This window comes from Empidonax traillii, unplaced genomic scaffold (genome assembly GCF_003031625.1).
Source record: "Empidonax traillii isolate 1590-97213 ecotype Southwest subspecies unplaced genomic scaffold, ASM303162v1 scaffold1309:size139322, whole genome shotgun sequence".
Lineage (NCBI taxonomy): Eukaryota > Metazoa > Chordata > Aves > Passeriformes > Tyrannidae > Empidonax > Empidonax traillii.
The window spans coordinates 53576-78239 of NW_020956502.1; the positions used below are offsets into that span (position 1 = coordinate 53576).

The 24664-nt window shown below is 55.9% G+C and overlaps 2 protein-coding genes across 3 annotated transcripts; one reads left to right on the forward strand and one right to left on the reverse strand.

Moving 5' to 3' along the window:
- Positions 1–297: 297 nt before the first annotated feature.
- FRMD5 (FERM domain containing 5) lies at positions 298–16081 on the forward strand. Of its 2 annotated transcripts, XM_027906505.1 has the most exons (14): positions 348–458; positions 1566–1608; positions 2143–2221; positions 4467–4564; positions 5024–5147; positions 5559–5646; positions 6966–7054; positions 7636–7699; positions 8337–8428; positions 9137–9211; positions 9893–9961; positions 10072–10178; positions 13195–13538; positions 14200–16081. In XM_027906505.1, the coding sequence occupies exons 2-14, from the start codon at positions 1602–1604 to the stop codon at positions 14233–14235; spliced, it is 1272 nt and encodes a 423-aa protein (XP_027762306.1). In that variant the 5' UTR covers positions 348–458; positions 1566–1601; the 3' UTR covers positions 14236–16081. The 2 variants fall into 2 exon arrangements, with proteins under 2 accessions (XP_027762307.1, XP_027762306.1); XM_027906506.1 differs by having other exon boundaries at positions 298–458; positions 13195–16081.
- A 448-nt stretch (positions 16082–16529) lies between these two features.
- On the reverse strand, positions 16530–24351 carry WDR76 (WD repeat domain 76). The gene is made up of 13 exons (XM_027906497.1): positions 24283–24351; positions 23678–23929; positions 22969–23061; positions 22504–22559; positions 21856–21973; positions 21068–21169; positions 20938–20981; positions 20691–20844; positions 20332–20484; positions 18823–19037; positions 18226–18378; positions 17389–17442; positions 16530–16926 (listed from the first exon to the last, which is right to left on the reverse strand). The coding sequence occupies exons 1-13, from the start codon at positions 24349–24351 to the stop codon at positions 16671–16673; spliced, it is 1719 nt and encodes a 572-aa protein (XP_027762298.1). The 3' UTR covers positions 16530–16670.
- Between the last annotated feature and the right edge of the window lie 313 nt (positions 24352–24664).

A 24664-nucleotide genomic window follows, 5' to 3' on the forward strand; every position in this document is an offset into this window, starting at 1 on the left:
GCTGTGGGGCAGCTCCCAGAGCCCCAGTTAAGTGTGTGTGTGCTTCGGTCTGCAGCGTTGGGAATGAAATGTTAAAAAGATCTGAGATGTAGCAGATTTTCTATCTATGATACTTTTAAACTCCCCATTAATGCTCGGTCTGGTGCTTTTGTGGGGTCCTGCTCGTGGCTGCTGCCCCTCGGCTGGGATGGGAGATGGTTTCTTGAGTTGAAAATGTCACACAGGCACGAGGGGGGAAGGTGTTTGCACCGTCCTTGGCGTCACTTCCCAATTTTTGGACCCTGCTCCCCCAACTCTCTACACCCCATCCCCTCCCCTCCTGTGCTCAGTCACTGAGTCTCTTTGTTCTGCAGAGAGATGCCAAGGGCCAGTACCTGTTCGACCTTCTGTGCCACCACCTGAACCTGCTGGAGAAGGATTACTTTGGCATTCGGTTTGTGGACCCCGACAAGCAAAGGGTGAGAGAGAGCCCCTCCTGCCCGGACCGGGGGAGGGGTGTCAGGCTTGTCCTCGCCGCTGAAAACCGGCGGGAAGCAAAGGTCAAAAAATAAATTCAGATTAGGTGGTGATGAGGGGCTCTTCCCCCGCAGCTCTGCCCTGCCCTGCTGCAGCGACAGGGGTCTGCGGGTGCCCCGCCAGGGTCATTCCTTTGCCCATGGGACAGCCCTCTGAGCACCCTGGGGTGCCCTACAGGGGAGGGGTCTGGGATGCACTCAGGCTCTGGCAGCAGCCCCAGTGTCCTGGCTCCCTGAGTCCCTGGCAGTGGTTGGGATGTGTGAGCCGGAGGGACTCGTGTGAGGGCTGGAAGCATCGTGAGTTTGCAGAGTGAGAGGATGTGATGCTGTTGCAAAGGGAGGAGGGAGATCCTCCGGTACCGGATCTGCAGGACCGTTTCTAGCACTGATTCACATTTTAACACCGAGATTAGGCCATTTGACAGCTCTGTGCCGAGGATCCAAACACTTGAGTGTTGCCTCGGGCAATGGAGAGTGAGACGAGATGTGGGAGTGCAGGAGCTGAGAGCGAGGCAGGACCTGGTCTGACCCGGCTCCTGGCATGGATCCGTGTCCTGCTGAGCCCCGGGAAGCTGCAGCAGGTCTGGCAGAGGGGGACACAGACCCACGGGCCCAGTGAGGTGCATTCCCACGCCAAAGCTGTGTGAGTGAGTCCTGTCCCTTGCTCGGAGTTAAAATGTGTGCAGAGTGAGCTGTTCCACCGCTCGCTGTGAATGAGAGTCAGTCTGAACACACTCACAGACACAGCTATTGGTAACAGCCTTGTGTTGTGCTTCCCACTGATCAATAGAACAACTAATTCCTGCTCCCGAGGCACCTTCTGCCACAGCTGTAACAGGGAGCAGCCAGTGCTGAGCCAGGAGCTGGGCACGGAGCTTCTCCCTCTTCCACTGTGACACAGGGCCAGTCTGAACCCCCACTCTCTCCTTTTCCCTTCCAGGGACACTCAGGTGGCTTTTCTCACCTGGAGCAGTACCCTCCTGTTCCTTATCCTTCCCACCTTGTGAAGTCACAGCCATCAGGCTTTAATTACCTTCTTTTTCCTTTCAGCATTGGCTGGAGTTTACCAAGTCAGTTGTGAAGCAGATGCGGGGTGAGTGTTGTAGGTGTCCCAGACAGACAGTGTGTGCTCCTTCCATCTTAGATGTATTCCAATTTTCTCAGCCTGTCCCTTCTGGGGTCAGTTCGCAGCCCATGTCCCAGAAAAAGGCTCCCATGGCCCGAAAGTTGTTCTGGTGGGTTGAGAGCAGGGTCACGCACCAGCAGCCCCACTGCAGCCCCAGCTGCCCGTGACCCCCCAGCACGGGGCACCAGTGTCCATGGAGAGCAGGACAGCAGAGGTGGGGATGAGGAAATGACATTTGGGAGTGGTTTGGGTGGCCAGCAGATAGTGCTGCTGGTGCTTCCCCGCAGCTTTATCAGGGACATCTGCATTTCATGGCCACAGCAGTGAGGAATGTCTCCTTGCCTGTCTGCCCCCCCTTACCAAGGGCAGCAGGGCTGTCTGGGGGAGCGGGGCAGGCAGGTGAGACCCCCGGCAGTGTCTGACCGTGTGCTCGAGCAGGGTGGGTCAGGATGAAGGGGAAAGGCCTGCCTCTTGGTGACACAGTGTCCCTGTTCCCTGCAGCCCAGCCTCCCTTCACCATGTGCTTCCGTGTCAAGTTCTACCCCACGGACCCCGCGGCGCTGAAGGAGGAGATCACCAGGTACAGATGGGAACCTGCACGGTGGGACCAGGCTTGGCCGAGGCAGGAGCACAAGGCTGAGCTTTGTTTTGTAGTCAGGGGAGAACAACAGCTGTTGGGATTTCCTGGACACTTCAGGATTGTCCCAGCTGTGAGGGAAAAGCTTGGAAATCCCCATCTGTGCTGAGTCAGCACGTGGAACCGCCATACCTGGTGGGAAGCACAGGCTGAGGGTGCCCTGGGCCCTGGCACAGGTTGCCCAGAGAAGCTGTGGCTGCCCCATCCCTGGGATTGTTCCAGGTTGGACGGGGCTTAGAACAACCTGGTCTAGTGGAAGGTGTCCCTCCCCATGGCAGGGGGGTGGAATGACGTGGTCTGTAAGGTCCCTTCCAGCCCAAACCATTCCAGGGTTCTATGATTAAACCCCCTGGCTCGGTCCTTGGCTGCAGTCAGTTCCAAACCCACACTCCAGGGCAGAGAGCTCCAAACGTGGCACTGTCCCTGTGACACCCATTGCTGCCGCTGCAGAACGAGCCACTGCCCGAGCCCCTGCTCAGCTCGGGGTGTCCTCACTGTGCTGGGTCTGTGGGGAAGGGTTTGAGTGCCTGCAGCTCCCCTGACGTTCCCTGGGAGCAATCAGCCACGTCCCTCTGACGTCAGGAGCTCGGCCGCTCTGGGAGCGCTGGGCGATAAACGGCGATGCAGAACCTGCCAGCGCTCCTCCCGAGTTCTATCTTTAGGGGCTCTCCAGGCCGCTCTTCCTGCCAGGAGGAAGGACATGAGGAGAGCTCATGGAGCAGTCTCAGCAGCTCTGGAAAACAAGCTGTGGCTGGGGATGTCTGGAGCACATCAATCCCAGCCCCTGAGTGATGGGGTGGGGAGGGTCGGCTCTGCCTGGGGCAGCTGGGCTGGAGCCTCTGCTGAAGAGTTCTGAGCTGGCACCTTCTGTAAAGGGAGACCTGAGAGCCCCTTGGAGCACCTAAAAGGGCTCCAAGAGAGCTGGAGAGGGACTGGGGGCAAGGGCCTGGAGTGACAGGACGAGGGGGAATGGCAGCACACTGCTAAGAATAAAGGGTTAGACAAGAGGAAATCCTTCCCTGGGAGGGTGGGCAGGCCCTGGCACAGGTTGCCCAGAGAAGCTGTGGCTGCCCCATCCCTGGACATGTTGGACAGGGCTTGGAGCAAGCTGGGCTGGTGGAAGGTGTCCCTGCCCATGGTGGGGGGTAGAACACAGGGAAGAATTTCCTCCCAACACCTCATCAGACTCTGCCCTCTGTCACCTCCACGAGTCCAGGCTGAGTCCCATGCAGGAGCTGTCCCTCCTTGCTACCTTTTGGGGTGTGCCTGCAGCTGGAACCTGGCCTCAAAATTCACTTTCCCCAGGACAGAGTCCACTTCAATATCTTGATTTCTCTTTAATATATTTTATCTGTGCAAATTAGTGGTTTATCTCATCACAAACATAGATTTGAGCAATGAGACATGACTGAGAGACTGCAGAGTGTGAGTCTGGTTATTTAAATGCATTTCTGAGCACTCCATTTTGCTCCTTCCCTCTGTGACTCACATTTTATCATCTAAAGGTTTTCCCAAACACCACATGACTCAGCCCAAACTGTTACTTAAGTTTAAATTTATTTAAATATGTAATTTTCCAAAATAGTTTGTCTTTTCACTGGGCATGGAGATAGGGATGGGTGAGCACAGGAGGCAATTCCCCCTGGGTGTGACAGTGCCAATCTCTGGCAAGGACAGAGGAGGGATGGGGGGGTGTGCTGGGACCTGGAAGGGCTCAGAAAGTTTGGGAAGGAGAAAAATCATGTTATAGGGAAGCTGAACAGCCAGGGGAGAATGCAGGACTGGGAAGTTCAGCAGTTGCTGGTGGGCTCTGGACCGTGAGATCACCTTCAGAGCATCATCCTTGGGCACCTCAGATGGGCTGGGGGGATTGTAGTTGTGTTCTGGTACCGTGAGGAAACACGGTGGGTATCCAGGCTGATGGAGACCTCCACCAGCCCTGGGGTTGGGTGCTGGCCCCAGAGTAGGAATCATGTCCCTGTGGGCTGGAACAGGGCTGGGATATGTGGGGTTGAGCCCCAGACCTGGCCAGAATCAGCCCTCGTTCACTCCCAGCAAGTGTCAAATCCGGTAAATGAACTGCTGGGAGAGAGATGTCACAGCAAGTGTCTGGTGGCAGATACTGCACATCTAAATTGCCTGTTTGGGTAACTTAGCTTAGTAAATGGACTCTCCCTCCTGTCCCCAGGTACTTAGTCTTCCTGCAGATCAAGAGGGATCTGTACCACGGGCGGCTCCTGTGCAAGACGTCGGATGCGGCGCTGCTGGCTGCCTACATCCTGCAGGGTAACCCCTGGGCCACACAAATCTGCTTTTCACACTCTGCACGGGTTCCATTATTGCTCTCCTAGCAGGTCACTGCCCCTGGAATACTGATATTACCCCCCAGGGCTGGGCTGGGCTGGGCTGGGCTGGGCTGGGCTGGGCTGGGGGAGGACGAGGATGGGGGCTGGCTCTCACCTGCATCCCGGCCATGGTGTCCCCCATGAGCATCCTGTTGGCTCATCCAGCCCCTGCCCTTCTGCCTGTTTTCCTGCCTTCTCCTGCACCTTGAGGAATTAATACACCAGGTGATTCCCACATGAACAATGGAATTAAGTGGACGCAGTTAATGCCTGACAAATGATCCCTCCCCGGGGGAAGCACAGTGGGGTTGGAGCGGCATTCCCAGGGTGCTGCTGGGATGGGGATGCACACTGTGCTTTGGTTGTGTTGCCCTTCCTGACTGGCTCTGTCTCCCACCAGCTGAGATTGGGGACTATGACCCAGGGAAGCACCCAGAAGGCTACAGCTCCAAGTTCCAGTTCTTCCCCAAACACTCAGAGAAGCTGGAGAGGAAAATTGCGGAGATCCACAAGTCGGAGCTGAGGTACCAGAGCTGTGGGGTTTGCTGTGCTTGGGGCACTGCTATCCCTGTCTGGGACTGTCAATCCTTTAAATGTGTAAGCTGTGCCCTTACATGCAGGGGTTGCTGGCCTCTGCCCCCAAACTCCCCTTTCCTCCCCTCAGGTGAGATGTCTCTGCTGCAGGTAGGGAATTCATCTCTAAATCTGGCAGGTGCTCCTTTTTGGCCCTTCCCAGTGCTGCCAGTTCAGGGTGGCTCCTGTGGAAGGAACTGGCAGGAGAGGATGAGCTGGGCTCCAGGGCTGTGCTCCTGTTGATCCCATAACAAATCTAACAGGAACGAGCCATAGCTGACACCTCATTGTTAACAGGATCCCAGCAGCTGCCTTTCCTCTCTTCCATGGAATATTCTTTCCCCTGTTTTTGTCTCCTGCAGTGGGCAGACACCAGCTACTTCAGAGCTGAATTTTCTCAGGAAAGCCCAGACTCTGGAGACCTACGGGGTTGACCCACACCCATGCAAGGTAAAACAGTTCCTAAAGCTGTTGCTCGGGTTGGATTCCCCAAAACCCTCCCAGGGGCATCCAGAGAAGCTGTAGGAAAGCATTTTCACAGGCAGACAGTGTAAGAGAGGGGTCAATCGTGCTGCTGAAGGAGGTCATTGGGAGGCAGTAACGAGGTCAGTGACAGTGGCTGAGGAACCACCAGGCATTAATCTGCTAGGGACAGTTCATCGCTCTGCTCTGCCCAGCCCATAATCCAGTTTGCTTTTGGAAATGCTCTTAATTGACTGTGGATGTCACTGCCTGTGGCTCTCTCTCCTCCCTGATAATCCCATCACATGCAGATGGATGTGGGACACAAAGCAGACAGAGAATTCTCCCCTCAGGCAGTGCCTGCCCTGGGGTCCTCCCAGGGCTTTTCCCTGAATTGTGCCACATTAACACACAATTGCAGTAAACTGGAAGGGGGAGTTTCCTGTTTATGGGCTGTTTGTGGGTGCCCCAGGGGTTGCTTTGCTCTGAATTCCCTCTAAACCAGCGCTCTTGCCAGGAGCCACCCATTTCTGGCCTTTGCTGCTAAAGTCAGGTACTTGCCTCTCTTTTACCCCAAGCCCTCTGGATGCCTGCTGGCCAAAACCAAAACCAGGATGAATCCAGCAATTGCTGATGAGCCACGAAACTATTTCACGACATTTTCACGATTGGGTGTGTCTGGTTTTCCCTGCACTCGGTGCAGTCACCGATTGCTTCTCTGGAGCTGCTCTTGGGATTGGGTTGAAGTGCTGCCTGCTCCAACCTGACAGAGCTGATGGCTTTGAACTGGCTTGGTGCTGCCCAGGGCATTGGCTGGGCAGGGCTCTGAGGGAGAGAAGTGCAGCCAAGGGTTATCATGTCCTGGGTTAATTACTGTGTATATTAGGAATATAATACAGTGTTTAGGACCTGGGCTTCAGTGATCCTTGTGAGTCCCTTCCAACTCAGGATATTCTACGATAATATAATATATAACTATATTAAACTATGTATATTATATATATTAAATTACTGTATACCTGTATAACAATATATCACTACATATAACGGTATAGTTACAATATCTATTATAAAAATAGGTATTAATTGCAACAATGACAACATACTATTATACTAACAGCATATATTCTCTGTGTCAGTGTGATCTGTAAATGATAATATGTAACCACAACGTGGTGCTGGCAGAGCTGGCACAGGGGCTGCTGCAGTGCCCCAGCTGCTGGCCGGGGGTGGCTGGTGCTGCCCAAGCTTTGGTGCCCAGCAGCATCTGCCAGCAGCATCTGCCAGCAGTCCTGGTTGCCTTGCAGGACGTGTCGGGGAACGCAGCATTTCTGGCCTTCACGCCCTTCGGGTTCGTGGTTCTGCAGGGAAACAAGAGAGTTCACTTCATCAAGTGGTGAGTTCCCTCCCAGGACTGCAGTCACTCCCTGGCTGTCCTGTATCACCCCAGAGCCCCTGAGGGATGTTTGGGGGTGTGGGTGACCCCCCCACCGCACCAGGGTTGGGGGGACGTACCCGGACAGGACAGGACAGTGCTCGGTGCACCCAGAGCTTTGCTGCCCCTGACTTATTATTTTCTACATTTGTCTCTGTTAAACTTCACCAACCCCATGTTGGCCACGTCCCAAGTGCCCCCAGCCCCTCTGAGCCTGGCTGGGATGTTCCCAGGTCACTGTAGCATCTCCAGTTTTGGCCAATGTTTCCCTGGCACTGCCACCAGGCACTGCCCATGGGACGAGCTGCCCAGGACCTCCCTGCTGACCCTCAGCTTCGCTCTGGGGTGTCCCACATTCCAGCTCCGAGACAGGGCTGGTCTCAGCACCCCATCCCATCTCCCAGGATGGAAAACAGGGTCTGGAAACTGCCCCTGCTGCCATCCCAAACACTCACAGGAGTGGTGCCAGGAGCCAGGCTGGGTGGGCTTCAGGCTGTGGTGGGCTCTGCACAGCTCCCACCTGCCTGTCCTTGTCCTTCCAGGAATGAGGTGACCAAGATGAAATTCGAAGGGAAGACTTTCTACTTGTATGTAAGTCAGAAGGAGGTGAGTGTTCCCCCTTCCCATGGGACTGCCTGGGCACTGTGTGGTCATGTCTTCAGGGGGTTCTTCAGGAACTTGGCAGCAGCATCACCCTGGCCTGGCAGGGCAAGGGAACAGGCATGGTGACAGTGACTGCAGCTCTGTGACAGTGTTGGGGTCACCTCCTGCTCCCACTGGTGCCCTGCTCTGGACATCAGATCCCTCAGCCCCTGGGGCTGTGCTGGGGCAGAGACTCTGCCCACTGTTCCTGGCCCTGCCTTCCTGCTGGTGCTGCCTTTGGGATGATGGTGGTTATTCCTTGCTGTATCCCTCAAAGTCAGCTGGAACTCCTCTGGATGGAGTTGGGTCCCACAGGAGCCACCAGCAGGAGTTTTTTTACAAAAGTTGTATTTCTGGCTGTTCCCAAAGGCTGAGAGCAGAGGGGTGGGTGGCAGAACACTGGTACACATCTGCCCATCCCTTATGCCCAGCACCACACCGGGCTGTCAGCCTATGCTCCAACACCCCTGTGTCCCAAATGGCTCCAAAGCAAGATCTGTCCGTGCCAGTGCCACTCTCCAGCCCTGTCTGCTCCAGTCTCCATCTGTCCAACGGGCACCACTCCCTGTGCCCCGCTCAGCTCCCTGTCTTTCTCCTTTAGGAGAAGAAAATTGTCCTCACCTACTTTGCCCCGACACCAGAAGCCTGCAAACACCTCTGGAAGTGTGGGATTGAGAACCAGGCTTTCTACAAGTAAGTGCTGGTTTGTGGGGTGTCCTGCAGCCCCCCTGGGCCGGTGCCACCTCTGGGCTCCATCCAGGCTCTGGCATCGGTCACTGCCATGGGGCACCTTGTGCCCCTGGCAGAGCCACAGTACTGAGGAGGTGCCAGGGGGGATGTTTGGACTCACCATCCTGCTCATGCCACACTCAACCCAGCCCACTTTGTGCTTTGTAATGAGTTTTATTTTAATCAGCAAACTGGAGACAGAGCGTGCAATGCATTCCCACCGGGAATTCTGCAATCAGCAGCTGCAATCAGCAGGTTTTGCTCCTCATTACATGAACATGAAATGAAATTGCAATATTGCTTTACAAATCTCCCTGTGATTAATGGTGTCAGTGAATTACCACTGGGTCGTGCACCCAGCAGAGTGGACCGTGGGCTCAGCTGAGGTGCTGCTGGGCACTCCTGGGGTGAGGGATCAGGTCCCATGGGATGGGAAGGAGATGGGATGGTCCCTCATGGTGGCTTCACCCACCCCAGCAAGTGCCCACCTGCCTAGGACAGGCCATGTCTGTGCAGGGTCAGTCCCAGCACCCGCAGAGTCCCTTGTCCTGGTCACCCATGGGATGTGTTGGGAACAGAACTGGGCAGGCTTTGCCAGGACGCTGTGCCAGGGCCGTTCCCAGCTCCTGGCAGGCAGTGTGGGATGCTCACACGTTCCTGGTGCTGTTGCAGGTTGGAGAAGTCGAGCCAGGTGCGGACGGTGTCCAGCAGCAACCTGTTCTTCAAGGGGAGCCGGTTCCGATACAGGTAAATGCGACAGCAGGGGCAGTTCCTGCAGGGCACTGGGGAGCAGTTTGGGGCTGCAGCAGGCAAGGGCCATCTCAGGGTCCTGCAGAGATCCCCCCACTGCAGTGCTGACCCCAGCCAGGCCACCAGCACTGCTGTCTCTGTGTCACAGCTGCCATCCCCCTCCCTGCCCTCAGAGTTGCAGTTTTGGAGGGACAGGAGTGGAGGAGGGGAGAGGACAGTGGATTAGGGGTTTGAGAACAACGAGGAGTGAAACAAATTGCTATGGTCCCTAAATTCCTGGGGGCAGTTGGTGGAGGGAGAGCCTGGACCTGGGACCTCGTATATCAGCAGCACAAGAGACCCCAGCTGTGAGGTGCACGATGCCAGAGCCCTCCTCACTGCATGGGAGGACCTGGATGGCTGTGGTGTGTCCCCCAGCTGAGGGGAAGTGGTCCCACGGTGTCCAGCATCCAATGCCAGGCCAAGCAACAAAACATGGTGGCAGAGGTGTCAGCTCAGCCTTTCCAGGCTCCCCCATTGCCCCTATTCCCAGCAGATATTTCTGCTTTCCCCTGGAGCTGTGGGGAGACCCTGCAGGGAGTCGTGTGTGTGGGGAGGGCCCAGGTGGTGCCGTGGGGGGATGTGGTGGCTCACCAGTACCCTGCTCTTCTCACCCCTGCTGTTCTTGACCCTCCACAGCGGCCGTGTCGCCAAGGAGGTGATGGAGTCCAGCGCCAAGATCAAGAGGGAGCCCCCCGAGATTCACCGGTAAGAGCCCGGCAGCAGCCCCCAGGGTGGGATCCCAGCAGGAGCACTGCCACGTGCCGAGGGCGCTGGCACCGTCCTGCCCCTGACCCCGTGCCCGCTGTCATCCCCAGGGCCGGGCTGGTGCCGAGCCGGAGCTGCCCGTCCATCACGCACGGCCCCCGGCTGAGCAGCGTGCCCCGCACCCGCCGGAGAGCCGTGCACATCTCCATCATGGAAGGTACGACATGGGGGCATCCCTGCCACCAGCGGGGCTTGGGAATGGGGACACGCAGACCTGTGTGTGCACACGTGACCCCCCGTACACACATGAACCCCTGTACACACGTGACCCCCTGTACACACGTGACCCCCCGTACACACGTCAACACACGTGTCCAGCTGAGGCTGCAGCCCCGGTGCCTTGTCCTCAGAAAGGCCACTGTGTCACCAGGCTGGGACAGGGAGGCTTCTCCCCATCCTGGGACTGAATCCGGGTGGGATGCACTGGGAAGAAGAGCTGGCAGAGGGCAGAACACTGGGAGCAGCCCTGGAGCTGCCCCGCAGGGCTGGGACACCACTGGGGGCTGTGGCAGTGCCACTGGTGACACTGGGATGACACAGTGTGTGCTGGGTGTTGGGGGGTGTATCGTGGCTGAGGGAAGGTGCACAGAAGTTTGAGAAGATAAAAAGAGATTTGGAAAATGGAGATGCTGATGAGGGATCGGGGATGGCCCAGGAGCTGGGGGGAAGGGGGTGGGTGCCCCCCAGCTGTGCCCTGCTCCTGGATGGGCTGTGGAGGCAGTCCCTGTCCTGGCACAGCCACACCAGTCCTGCTCCCGGGCAGTGCACAGGGACAGGGACTGCCTGTCCCAAGGGACAGGATTTAATTCCACTGAGGAATCCCAGGGCTGGCGTCTGTGCCGGTTTTGGGGGCGGAAGCACGCAGGGTCACCTCTGCCACCCACTTGCATGTGACACCCTCTCCCCCACGTGCAGTTGAGAAGCAGCCAGAGCGTGAAATCATCTCCCACCATAAATCACCCTGAGCTGGTACCACCCCTTTGCTTTTCCTCACTCTCACTTCTCCCTGGTGCCCAAAATAGCCCTGACCCCCGGGCCAGCAGCACCAGTGCCGCCGTAGCAGCCGTGCTGGTGGGCGAGTGGCCGTGCCCGCGCTCCTCCTGTCCCCGTGCCGTCATGGTGAAGTGCCTGGTAAAGATTAAAACCAGGGTCAGCGTCCACCTGTGGCTCATCAACCACTGCTGCCGGGAGGTGCGGGTCCGGGTGCTGGCCCTGGGGCCGCGCCTGCTGTCCCGGGCCCTGGGGATCCTGCCGCTCCTGCCGGCCAGCCCCAGCCTCGGCCCCGACGCTCCGCACGGCCCCGGGGATGCCCCCGTGCCAGGTAATGCTGCGCTGCCAGCTCTGGGCTCTTCTGGAGTGTTCCCAGGGTCCCTCGGGGCTGTGATCCCCACGGTCTCGCTGTGACCACAGCCCCAGGGGCAGGTGGGATGCGGGAATGTCGGATGAGGGATGTGTGTGTGTGGGGGGGAGTGGGCTGGGGTTTCTGGTGCTGGAGGGACCCCGGGTTGTTGTTAGCACAAAGCAGCTCTGGTAGCGGGGCTGGACCCGCATTTCCTGGGGTTTTCTAGCTTCTGATGGCAGTGCCATGGGAGCAGATGGCAGGAGGGTTTGTGTCTGGGGGGTCAGCTCTGCTCTCAGTGCGGTGATGAGCAGGGGAACCCCTCAGTGGGTGTCCCCTTGCCAGGGATGCAGCAGGTGCCGCGGGGGCTGTTCACATGAGACGGGAGAGCACATAACTGTCGGGGTGAGAACGTGTTCGCTCCTCGCCGCCCAGGCTGCCCCGGTGCCCAGGGGCACGGGCGCTAAGCCGGGCTGAGCCGGGGCAGCCGGGCGGTGTTTACAGATGAGAGGCTGCAAAGCCCCGGGAATGTGGCCGGGTGGCTTCGGGTGCTTCACCCTCCGCAGGGCCAGGACAGGCGCTGACAACACGCCAAGGTGCTGTGGTGCACCGTGTCCTCCCTGCCCCGACCCTCTCCAGCTGCCAGCAGGGTGGCCCTGGGGACCCACTGGTCCCCACCACGACCTTCAGCCACCCTCCCTGGTGCTGGGGATGCTGCGATGGCAGAGCTCCTACCCTGCCTGCCAGAACTCCCAGGAACAAGTTCCACAGGCGTGGGGGTTCTGGGAATTTGGAGGGGAGGTTTGTGGGGGCAGGAGTTCCTCGGCACAAAGGGCTGTAACTCAGCCCAGGACAGGGCTCTGGGCTGTCACAAGGAGCTGGCACACAGCTCTTCCCATGGCTCCTGCTCCTGTGTGTGGATGTTAAACATCTGGTTTGTGGTGCAGCATTAGAACTCAGAGCAGCCTGTGCTGTGGGGGTCTCCGGCACGTGATGGGGGACATCCCCCTGTGCCAGAGCAGCACAGCTCTCTCTTTACACACCTCCCACACTGGGGTCTCCTAGTTCCCACTCTGAAGAGGGCAGGGTCTGTTCCAGGGCTCCCACAACTGCTCAGCTGTGCTGCCCACGTGGACTCTGGCTCAGGGGTCTGTGCCTCTCTGGGGTGCGGGGGTTTGGTGGGGTAGGGCTGTGCCAGCCAGGGAATAGAACTGTAAGGATAAATCCCCAAGTTTGGCACCATGGGCTGTAGAAGGCTTGACTGTACCCAGTGGTGCTGCAGGGAGAGCCCAGCCCAGCTCAGGGTTGGCAGGGACCCACCTGCTGCCCCAGCATGGCCCCCCAGGGGTGTTTCTGCCCCCCACCCCTCCCTGCACCCCCTGCTCTGCCGACCGTGCACCCCCAGCTCATTCCTGCCCATGTCTGGGTGCTGTCAGCAGCTGCCCATGGTGCCAGGGGCTGGCAGTGCCAGTGGCAGAGGGGCCTCAAAGGTGCTGCAGCAGCTGCCAGGGGGGCTGTCACCGTCACCTCAGGGCAGCTACAGCCCGTGGGTGGTTTGTGATGAAGTGCCAACAAGCCCGGGCCCTGCCCGCGGTCCAGGCTGGCAGCCAGCGCTGTCGGTGACGGTGACAAGCCACGTGGGTGTCGGAGCATCAGCCACGAGCTGCAGCGAAGGGGCTGCGGGTCCCGAGGGACCAACAGAAACAACAACCCCCACCAGCGTCCCCAGGACACCGGGCTGGGGGCAGTGTGGGGGCTCCTGGCAGCGGGGAGGGTGCCCCCCCTGCTCCAACACACTGAGCATCCCCTCTCCCCCCTCCTCCTGTCCCCCCAGGCCTGGAGTCCCTGCGTGACAGCGCCCACTCGACCCCGGTGCGCTCGGCTTCCCACGGCGATGCCTTCGCGGGCCCCGGGCGGGGCGGCCGCGCCGAGAGCAGCGAGCGGGTGGCCGTGATCGCCGACGAGAGCTACAGCCCGGCCGACAGCGTGCTGCCCACGCCCGTGGCCGAGCACAGCCTGGAGCTGATGCTGCTCTCGCGCCAGGCCAACGGAGCCCCGTGCAGCATCGAGGAGGAGAAGGAGTCGGAGGCGGGCACGCCGGCGGCAGAGGCGGAGGTGGGCGAGCTGCGGGCGCTGTGCCCGGGCGCCGGCGGCCTGGGGCCGGCACAGGCCCAACAGGTGAATAAGTTTGTTTTAAGTGTCCTCCGTTTGCTCCTTGTGACAGTTGGACTCCTCTTTGTTTTGCTCCTCCTCCTGATCGTCCTTACTGAGTCCGACCTTGACACTGCCTTTTTCCGTGATATCCGCCAGACCCCCGAGTTCGAGCAGTTCCATTACCAATACTTTTGTCCCCTCAGGCGATGGTTTGCCTGCAAGCTCCGCGCCGTGGTAAGCCTGCTCATTGACACCTGAAGGCAGGAGGCACCAGGGGGGCCTGGGGAGAGACCTGCCGCCGTCCCCGCGTGGGACCCGCCGGGCACACACTAACCCTCCCTTCCCGACCCAGAGCCCGGCGCGGCCCGGGAGGCGGCTTTCCGGGAGGAAGATGAGGGTGGGCGCAGCCCCCGGAGCCTCCTCCTCCCCGTGCCCGGCCGCCCGCTCCCACCCCCGGAGCCCGCACAACACTTCCCGTCCCGATCTCACGCGCATGACTTGGGAAGCACCGAGCAGAGAGGAATTCATTGCTCTGCCGCCCCCACGCAGGCCCGGGGCTGGCGGTGCCGTTCCGCAGGACCTTTAGCAATGGTGCTACTGAGGTTTAATTTAACACTCGTGTACTGTTACGGTATCAAATCTGCACTGTGCCCACCACCACCGCCCTCCACGAAGCGCTTGGCAGAGCCCTCCCTGCTCCCCGGAGCCTCCTCCGAGGTGACGCACCCCGCGATGTTGTCGGGGACGCCCCGGTGCCCCCTCCCCACGGCGCAGCCATCGGAGCCCTCGCCCTGCTGCGGACTCAGCCCTTCGCCACTTTTTTAAGCCTTGAAGCACCGGTGCTCCTGAGGGCAGGGGAGCACAGGCAGCCAGGGATCGCCGGGCACGCACGGCCAAGCCTGGCGAGGAGCTGGAGTGACTGTGTCAGATTTATTGGGAAGACCTTTACCCTCCGCCAGTTGTACCTGTTTTGTAAAAAAAGCAAGCAAAAAGAACAAAAAAAAAAAAACCAAAAACCAAACATTTCAAGGTCTATTTTAACAAGGAAATGCTATTTTGTTATGGAATCTAATCCAGTCTTTTTTTACTTCATGGATGGGGTGACCGTGGGTGCCGGTACCGAGCGGTTCCCAGTGAGCAAACGGTTGAGGAGCAAACGCTTCCATAGGGCAGGAGCCCAATGCCAGGCAAGCCCTGCTGGGTTTGGGTCAGAGCAGGAGCTCTGGGTCTGGGACTCTTCTGAAGAGGACAGAAGTTCAGGAGTGCAGGTGACACTGAAGAAGCCAGCGGACACCGTTAGCCCCAACTGTTCTTAAGCAAAAGTCAATAAACCTGACTCATCGTGCCGGTGACACCCCCCAGGACCGGTGATCACCGGGAGCAGCAGCCCATCCATAGGGAGCAATAACAGCCAGTTCTGGTAAGGTTTGGGTGAGAAGCTGGACGTATTAGCAAAAAAATAAAAGGTGAAAGCAGTCGAACAGGTTTAATTTCATCTCAGGGAGAGATTTTTCTGTAAGCTGGGGCCATAACTGCAGTTTTACAAAGCCTGATGTCCGTGTTGTCTGTGAGCATCCACCACCCACGGCCGAGCGGGACAGTGACGCTGGGCCAGGCCGGGATCGTGGGCGCTGCAATAAGGGGAGAGGTCCCGTTTATCGATGTCTGGCGGGGGCACAGACCCCCCACCCAGGTCGCTGCCATGGCCGCCCGCTCACAGCACGAGACCCGAGGAGGGCCTGGGGCCCGGCCCCGGCTCCGGAGCAGGCAGGAACCCTCCGGGAAGGCTCCAGGAGCCCTCCGGGAAGGCTCCAGGAGGCGGAGGAGTGATTTTTTTTTTTTTTTTACATGATAATCCTGTTTTATGCAACATAGCAAAATTAACTCTTAGTGTAGTGTTCCTACCTCAGCCCGTAGCGCTGGTGTTTCTATGCAGTTGTGCTCGTCCCAATGCTGATGTTTTTCGCCCCGGGTTAACGCTGCAGTGTCGTCCTTCCTCCTCCTCCTCCTCCTCCTCCTCACTGCGATGTTCTGTGTGACGTGTGACAGCTCCATCCCATGCTCCATCCTCTTCGGACGCATCCTCCGAGTCCCTCCTGGGACCTCCCACCCGGCTTTCCTCGGAGAACACTCCGTGCCAGCCCCAGGTCACCTCTGCCGTTGTCCCCCAGCGTTTTGCTACAAAAACATGAGAACTGGTGATTTTGCGTTGTACGTTTTCCCGTCCGTCCCAGGTTCCGTCGCGTGTTTCAGGCCCTGTTAGTTTTACCTGTTTTTTCTATCCAAATGTTTCCATAGGTTCTGAGATCAGAAACCCATCCATCTCGTCCTAGCATACTGCATCTTTCAGCAGTAGACAGTAAAATACCTGAAAATGTGAATTTCTTAGTTTTCATAAAGAAGAAAATCTAGAGATTAACCTTTCATGTGCCAAATACTGTAAGTTACATCCTTTCTTCCTTTGAAATGTACCTTTTTCTACATATCCGATACCTTAGTTAGCATAAAATCATTGGTGCCATGAAAAGTATTTTTGAATTTAAATAAATATCTAAATATCATGAAAAGCAGAGTCGGGATGACCTTTGTTCGGTATTTCTGGTGTTGGTACTGATTTTTTTCTTCCTTTGAGTGAAAACTCAGTTCATCCAACTGTGATGAATTTGGTCTTTTAGCAGTGAGGAGCAGGCTCAGGCCACAGGGAGCGAATGTTGCTGCAGGTGAGTCCCTCACACATCCCTGCACTGTTTGAACATGATTTTTACAAATGCACCTGGAATTTTGGGCCCCTCATGACAAGACAGACATGGAACATGCCCTGAGATTCAGAGCTGATGGACAGAGCACACCCACACTCCAGCTTCCCTCATGGAAATGGTTGAGAAGTTCCTCATCCAAGCTGCAAGTGCTGATCCCATGCTTTTTCTTTTTAAATTACTTTGGGGAAAAAAATCTGTTTTGGTACAAATGTCCCAGCAGGATTTCTTTCCATTGAAGATGCGAATGCCCAAAGGCAGTTTAAAGGATTTATTTATTTATTTAAGGTTTTTAAAACACAATTCTGTCCTGAGAAATAAGTCAGCTTTGGAACTGCTTAATACAGAATAGAGAAAGCTAACGGAAAAAGGGAAAAACTGTGCATCTGAGGCACCACTTCTATTCTTTGAACACGTGAAGGCGGCCACTGGAGTTACCCCCCACCAGGATGTTCCGACTGGGGTGCACGACGTTGATGGAGCACACGGAGCTGAGGCAGTCCAGGTTGTAGAAGGAGTGCAGCAACTTCCCCGTGTCCTGGAAGACGTTGATCTGCCTGGGCTGTGCCATGCTGCCCACCAGGAAGCAGTGCTCCTGCTTGGGGTCCCAGATGGCCCTGAAGCGGGTCAGCCAGCGCCCCGTGTTAGAGTTGTGCCTGCAGGGGAAGTGAAAGAGAGAGAAACATTCCTCCTGGTGAACCCACCATTCTAAATCGTCCTTTATGCCCTATCTGCTCCCTCGTCTTCTAAACCCTCAACACTTGCACTGGAGAGATCACCCTGCTCAGATCCCTGCAGTGGATCCCTGTCCTGGGATGGGCAGGATGGGAAAAGAATCCCAGAAAGGGTTGGGTTGGAAGCAACCATGAAGCCATGGGCAGGGACACCTTCCACTATCCCACACTGCTCCAATCCCTGTCCAGCCTGGCCTGGAACACTTCCAGGGATCCAGGGGCAGCCACAGCTTCTCTGAGCAACCTGTGCAGGGCCTCCCCACCCTCACGGGGAAGGACTGCTTCCCAGTATCCATCTAACCCTGCCCTCTGGCAGTGGGAAGCCATTCCCTGTGTCCTGTCCCTTCAGGCCCGCAGGGAGTGGCCCAGGTGTGCTCTCCTTACCTGATGGAGCTCAGGGTTGTGATGGTCGACGACAAGGACGTGGTGTCATAGACCCTGGAACACAACAGCACCTTAACAGAATGTACAGGAGCTAAAAAGACATGCAGGATCAGCTCCAGCACAGACACCCAGCTGGGACACAGGCACCAACATCCCAACTGGAATTACTGAACGTGCTTTGGGAATTGGATTTGCTTTCAGCTGGAACTGCAGCCCCACCCTTTGTGAGAGCTGCTGGAGGAGAGGCTGGATAGGCCAAACCCAGATTCCCACCCACTCTTCCACCCCCGTGGACATGGGGATCCCAATCCTCCCAGGCAAAAACACTGCCAAGGTCAAACTAAATCGGGCAATTATCTAAATTATGGTCACAAAACCACAAATGAGAAACAAAAAACTCCAATACGAGCAACTCACAGCAGCTTAAATTATTAAATGGTAGGCTACTTACAAAAGAGCTGATATTATCATAATTTTAAGTGCCAGCAGCTAAAAATAAACAAATTTCTGAGCACTTTGTGTTCATGTTCATAAGCAGGTTTTGGCTGGCTTTTGCTTGGTTGGTTTCATGTTTTCCGTTTGGTTTTTTGGTTGTTTTTTAAAGATTAACAGTACCTGTGTATTTCACTGCTCCCTGTTAAACATCCCTCAGAAAAATGAGAATTAGGAAAAAACCCAACCAAAAAAAAAAAAAAAAATCATTAAAAACTACGTTAAAAACATTAATGCAAATAAGCCTTTGACAGAAAGTTCTCAGTGGCAGGTAACGCAGAGCGGTAATGATGATGATGATGAAGTTGGTATTTTGCATGAAGATTCTTCCCTCCAGAGCCTTACCTCAGCTTGTCATCAGCACACACCGTCACCACCCTGCTCCCAGTGACAGGTGAGAAATAGGCTGAGGCCACACTTTTGGTGTGTCCTGTGAGGGAGCTCACGGGCTGGTTCCCCTTGGGCTTCAGGTACCGCATGTCGAAAATGCAAACGTCCCTGCAACAGGTGCCACACACTCACAAGGGAACACTTCATATCCCTCATTTACCCAAACAGTTCCAGAGCCACAGCAGGCTGCCTAGGAGCTGGGTCAGCATTTCCATACTCACTCAAACAGTGGCTCCAAGGGTTTTGGGGAGTACCAAAACCACCCCAACCAGCCCCTCGTTAAAGTCCCTCTGTCTGCCAAAGCCCACCAAGGCCCCTCTGCCCCCATTTCCAAAAGGTGAAGGGAAGTCAAAGCAAATCCCACTTTAAATCCTGCTAAGGACTGTAAAACTTGTTTTCTGAAAAGACCAAGACAGCTTTGAGGATACACTGAGGCTGACAAACTGCTCATGCCCTGCTCTCCTGCCCTCCTGCACCCTTCAGAGCCCACCCCAGAGCACAGGCAGACAGACCACTAGAAACAGAATAACCAGTTCAACTTGAGCTACTTACACTAAGCCAGCAGCCAGGAAATACTGTTTGTTCACGGGGTGCACGTGGACTGTCCGTGTCTTCTTGAAGCCAATGTCTGCAGAGAGCTCCGAGGACGTTCCCGGAGTCCGTCTGTCCACCACCTCCACACCCCCGTCCCAGTGTCCCACCAGGGCAGTGGAGGCACTGTCTTCCAGGAAGTCAAAGGACGAGAAGTTTTCCTCACTCCTGCAGATCTGAGCACAGGGAAGGTCAAGTGGTACCAGAACTATAAAAAAACCACAGTGAGTTGTTCCCAACAATCAAACTCTCCCTGGGCTTTGGGTTTCATCCTTGGCCTCTTAAATTCACTAAAAGTGCTACTGAAGCCTGTCTAATGTGCCAGCTCCAGCCCCACCCAGCCACGCAGGAAACCCTTCCATGAAACAGGTATGCTTTCCAAGGGGAAATAATTAGGAGCTAATTAACCATCCAAACCAGGCCGGCAGCAGCACACTCCAAATTTGCTGTCAGAGCTGCTACGAGGCACTGTCACCTCTGTGTTCCAGCAATGTTGGCCTTGAGCATACACTGAGCGAGGATTAAGGATACCCTTCCCTTCTCCAGTGCTGCAGAAACCTTTAATCAGGTGTAGAAATGTGAACTTGGCTCCCTATAATTAGGGAGAGCAGCCTCGGGACATCACCCCATGCTATCCCCTGGGGATATGCCCGTGCTCTCACAGCAGCAATTAGCACAAGCACGGTGGTGCTTCAGGAACACGCTGTGGCTCAGCTCTCTGGGTGTGCAGCTGTGCTTGTTCCACCAGCACTGATATTCCTACAGGTATCACAAGGCCAGGTAACTTGGCATAAGGTAAACTGAGCAGGTTTTTCTTCCCTGACCTCTCAAGACATCATCTTGCAAGCATTTTCCTCAAATAACAACCCCCTGGACCTGCCTGCCTGCAGCCCTGCTAAAATCACGGTGCCTGGAAGGGCTGGGGCAAAAAAAGCTTTATGCTGTAGTAGGTTGTTCCCTTCCCAGCACTGGAGCTGATCAGTGCAGCTGTGGCTGTCAGAACCCAGCACACCCTGCTCCAGGGAAGCTGAGGAGACAGACACAGCATTCTGTGTCCTGAAGGCTGGGAAAGGCAAAGGCAGCTCGTGGTTTATGTTGTTTTACAAAGCTCTTTTGGGTCATTTGTTTGCAGGACTCAGTTCTCCCAGTCACTCTGTCACTGTTTAAAGGCAATGCCTTGAGAAAAGGCACACATTGCTAAATATGGGAAGAGGAAATTAAACTCAAGAATTGCAGCTCTCTGCAGGAAGGAAGTTGGGAGAACCTGGGCCGTTACTGGATTTTGGTGAGTAGGAGTCATCTCCCTATTATTTTGTGATATTAATTAAAGGTTAATTCACATGTCCTTGTGGAAACAAAACCTTGAACGTTCTTGCTAATAAAAAAGACCAAATATCTTGTTACAAGCAGACTAAACCTTCCCACCAGCAGTGCCCTGGAGAGATCTCTGAGGAGGCAGCACTGACTCACCTCATCAAAGACAGCCCTGGTAACATCGCCACAGCGCAGACTGTCAGTGCCGAGGGACAGCAAGTGAGCAGGGTTGCAGGGAGAGAAGTGCATGCAGCTGACCTGGAGATTGTGGGGGATGAAGATGTGGGCTCCTTCCTCAGACCCGCAGCTCTGCAAAACAACAAAGATTCCACGGAGCCAGGTGATCAGTGTCATTATTTCTATTAGTTACTGCAGCTTTTGAAGTTAGGCCTCTGGTTTTTGGCTGGTTTTGGGAGGAGGCAGAGGGTGCTGGATGCGCCACAGCAGGCTGTGCCCCACCTGCACCCATCCCATTCCACACACCTGTGCAGGTGAGGAGCACACCAACCACTCACCACATTCCAGAGGCCAACGTGCCCCCACTTGTCTCCAGCTGCCACGAGGATGGTGCTTTCGGAAGGGTGGATGGCCATGGAACACACTCGGGACTTCACCACCTTCCTGACGTTCTCCTCGCTCAGCACCATGCTGCTCAGGCTCTCCTGGTACCTGGAACACCACAGTCACTAATGATCACAAAAACGCTAATTAGAGAAGGAAGGGGAAGTGGACAACGCCCACTGCCAGCCGCTGTTCCGTTACCTCTCTATGTCAGGTGTGCGTCTGTCGGCATCATCCGCTTTCAGCTACAGACAGAAAGGAGATGCTTACCAGAAACAGAGCCCAAGCTAAATGACTTTATCCAAAACTAACTCATTAGAACTAACACTACCTCACTTATCCTCATCCACGTGTTCAATAAGGCCTCTGTCCGTTTACTGCACTCCACCTGATCCTCTGGAATCATGGGCACAGGTCCGGCTGGAACCTGAGGCTGGGATGACATTGGCAATTTTTGTAACTCAGACAAACTAAAGCTACAAACAGGATGAATAGGACATTCTAAGAACATATCTACAAAAAGAAAAAAGTTAATATCAAAACCTTATTAAAAAGATACAGAGAATTTCACTGAACACAGAAAAACTGCCTCCCTGGGTTTCTTGCTTTCCTGGTACTCCAACAAGACCTGTATTACAGATTCAACTCTATTCTACAGCTCCATGGAAGATTTAAATTCCCATCTCTCAGAGCAACGTACATTTTACTTGTTGCTCTGCCACTGCTTCAAAAGATGGTAAACATTTCAAAGGGAAATAAACCAGATCAAAAGTTACACTGAAATAAAGAACAGAGTAATAAACTTTTGAGTTTAAGGCTGTTCAACTCCATGGGCTGTTGATGTGGCATGTTTTACCTCAGGACCCCTCTGTGCATCCCAAACTGCACTGTGTCACCTGCCTGAGGCCCGGAGCATTGTCTGACTTGTGGAAGTTGTGGAGAGGCCCTGGAGCGTGACAGAACTGACCCTTCATTGCTGTCCCCGTGTCACCACCTCCCAAACGTCTCAGGGCTTACAAGCCGAGCAAGCCCCCATGAGCAAGCCCCCATCAGCATCACCAGCACTGTTTTACAGAGCTGCTGTGCACACACACGTCCTCCAGCCCTCCCCCTTCTCACATATTCCTCTGCTTCTGGCTGGGCAGGTGTCTCTGGCACAGGAATGGATGGCTCCACCCTCAGCAGGCGCATGGATCGTCGCACGGCTGTTTCGTCCTCCACCTTTTTAGGCTTGGGTCTGGAACAATGAAAATACTCAGATACAGAACACGAGTCCCTGCGTTTAGGGACAGCCTCAAGGGTACAGCTGGGACACAGACTGACATCCAGCCCCTGCAGGAGGGATGTGGTTCCTTTTCCCCTCAGTGACACTGAGGAACACCGCATGAGCACTTTGCAATGCACACACGTGTCCTGCACCTTTATTTTCCTACACATCCCTTTATTTTCTAACACTTCCCACCACTGTCGCTTCCCTTCCAGCCCTCCTCATTTATTATCCATCCTGCCACCCACCCACTGAGCTGTCCTTTCCCATCTTCTCCCATCATACAGATTATTCTTTATTTGGGCTTCAGCTCATTTTCTGCTTGGCCTGGAACTGGTTTGGCACTACCAAATGTCTTTTCTTCTGCACTAACTGGTTACCCTCTCCCTTGCACCTTGTTCTTCCCCTCTCTTTTTTTTTTCCCCACACCTTTTCCCAACATTGGTTTTCATCCCACAAAAAGGGATCAGGGATGTAAATTTCATCTACTGTTATTTTACCTTTTGGTGCCATGTGGTTGTCTTTTGGTTGCAATTTCGTTAAGTCTTGCAGCTGACTTAAAGAGAAAAAAAAGATTTATATATATATATACATATAACAAGCATAAGAATTAATCGGTATAAAATAGAATTATCTCAAGGCTGCAACGAACCCTACTGCAATTATTTATAATAAGAAGAAAGAGAGAAACTGTGGCTGTCCCATCCCTGGAAGTGTCCCAGGCCACGTTGGATGGGGCTTGGAGCAACCTGGGCTAGTGGAAGGTGTCCCTGCCCCTGCCAGGGGGTGGAATGAGATGAGCTTTAAGGTCCTTTCCAACCAAACCATTCCAGGATTCTGTGATTTTCATGGGTTTCCTCACATACCTGCCCCAGTAAGGGAAGGGTTCTACAGCAGGAGGGACGACAGCGCAATAATGAACACTTAGAAAGTGCATTTTGGTGTTACTTAGACTCTGTACAAACCTTGTGCAGCTTTAGAGCAGCAAAGAATTTAGCATTTTCTGTAATGTTCTTTAGTCTTTTTCTTTCATAAGCTGATAGGTCGGAGTGTCCATCCTAAAGGAAAGAAAAGTCAGTTACCCTCAATGTACAGTTATGTGGCTGCAAGAGAGGTCCTAGGCTCTGAGTCTCTGAACTGATAATTAAAGTGGTTTGATATATCTGAAACAAACATAAACCCATACAAACTGGAGTGATCATGTATCAGCACCAAAACCTGTGCAGGTACAGCTTGCTTTACAGTACTTATTCTGGCATTAATTCTGTGAAAAGAACAGCTCATCAAAATTTTGTCAGAATGAAAATAATGAAAAGACTCAAGAACTTAAGTTCTTAAGTAGAACTTCAAGAACTTAAAACTTCAGTCTTACAGCAAACACTGCGCATAAATGGAATTCAGTGTTGGATCGTTTCTGTATCTCATAGGGAAAGGTGGACTCCGACAAGTTGAAATACTAAGCTTAATGTCTTTTTTATATAGTGGTGCCCAAAACTGTATACTCTGAGTGTTTTGTGTGTCCCTCAGACGTCATGAAAGGGCAAAATGAAGGGGTACACCGCCAACCAGAGGCTAAAAACGGGGGGAAAATTACATACAGAGAAAACCCACAAATTTTACTTTTATAAAACCCAGCACTTTTATAAAGATAAGAACCGGGGGCCGGGCACTCACCGGGACCGCATCTCCGCCGTCGCTGCCGTCGCTGTCCGCATCCCAGAGCCCGTCGAGGCCGCGGGCCGCCGGGCTGGGGCCGGGCGGGGAGCCGGGGCCCGCGGGCTCCAGGCACAGCCTCTTGGCGGCCGGGGAGCGGGGCCCCGCGGGGCTCGGCAGCCACCTCGGGGACAGCGGCGTCAGCAGCACCCGCGGCTGCTGCACCGGGGCCGCGCTCGGCGGGGGCTCGGCCGGGCCCTTCGGGGGGGAATCCTGAGAGGGCGGGAGGGAGCGGCGCTGGGCAGGGACCCGCGGCACCGCCGGGCACCGAGCCCCGACCGCCCCGCTCCTCAGCGCCCTGGGGCCCTCTGACAGCCCCAGTCCCCCCGGCTCCCCTCTCCTGCCAGACCCCGGTGGCCCCCGGTCCCCTCTCCTCACACCCCCGGTCCCTCCCCTGCTCCCGCTGGGTCACCTCCCCTCACAACCGCGGTGGCTCCCGGCCCCCCGGCTCTCACAGCCCGGCCGCTCCTGTGGTCCCCGGTCCCCTCGCGCCCCTTTCCCTCGCAACCCTGGTGGCTCCCGGCCCCTCTCCTCACGCCCCCGGGCTCTCCCCCCGCAGCCCGGACCTGCAGGCGCTGCCGAGTGTCCGGTGCCGGCTCCTCGGGCTCCCGCGGCGCGGGCTGGGGCAGCGCCATGGCGGGCACGGGGCGGAGCGGCCGCTTCCCGCCCGCACGAGGCGAGGCCGGCCCGGCCGGGGCCCGCCCTCAGCCCTTCCCGCCCGCGGCACCGCCCGGGGCACGGCCCGGCCCGGCCCGGCTCGGGGGGCACGGCCCGGGGCACGGCCCGGCCCGGCACGGCTCGGGGGGCACGGCTCGGGGCACGGCTCGGGGCACGGCCCGGCCCGGCACGGCTCGGGGGGCACGGCTCGGGGCACGGCCCGGCCCGGCACGGCTCGGGGGGCACGGCTCGGGAGTGCCTCGCTGGGACAGGCCCTGGCACAGGCTGTCC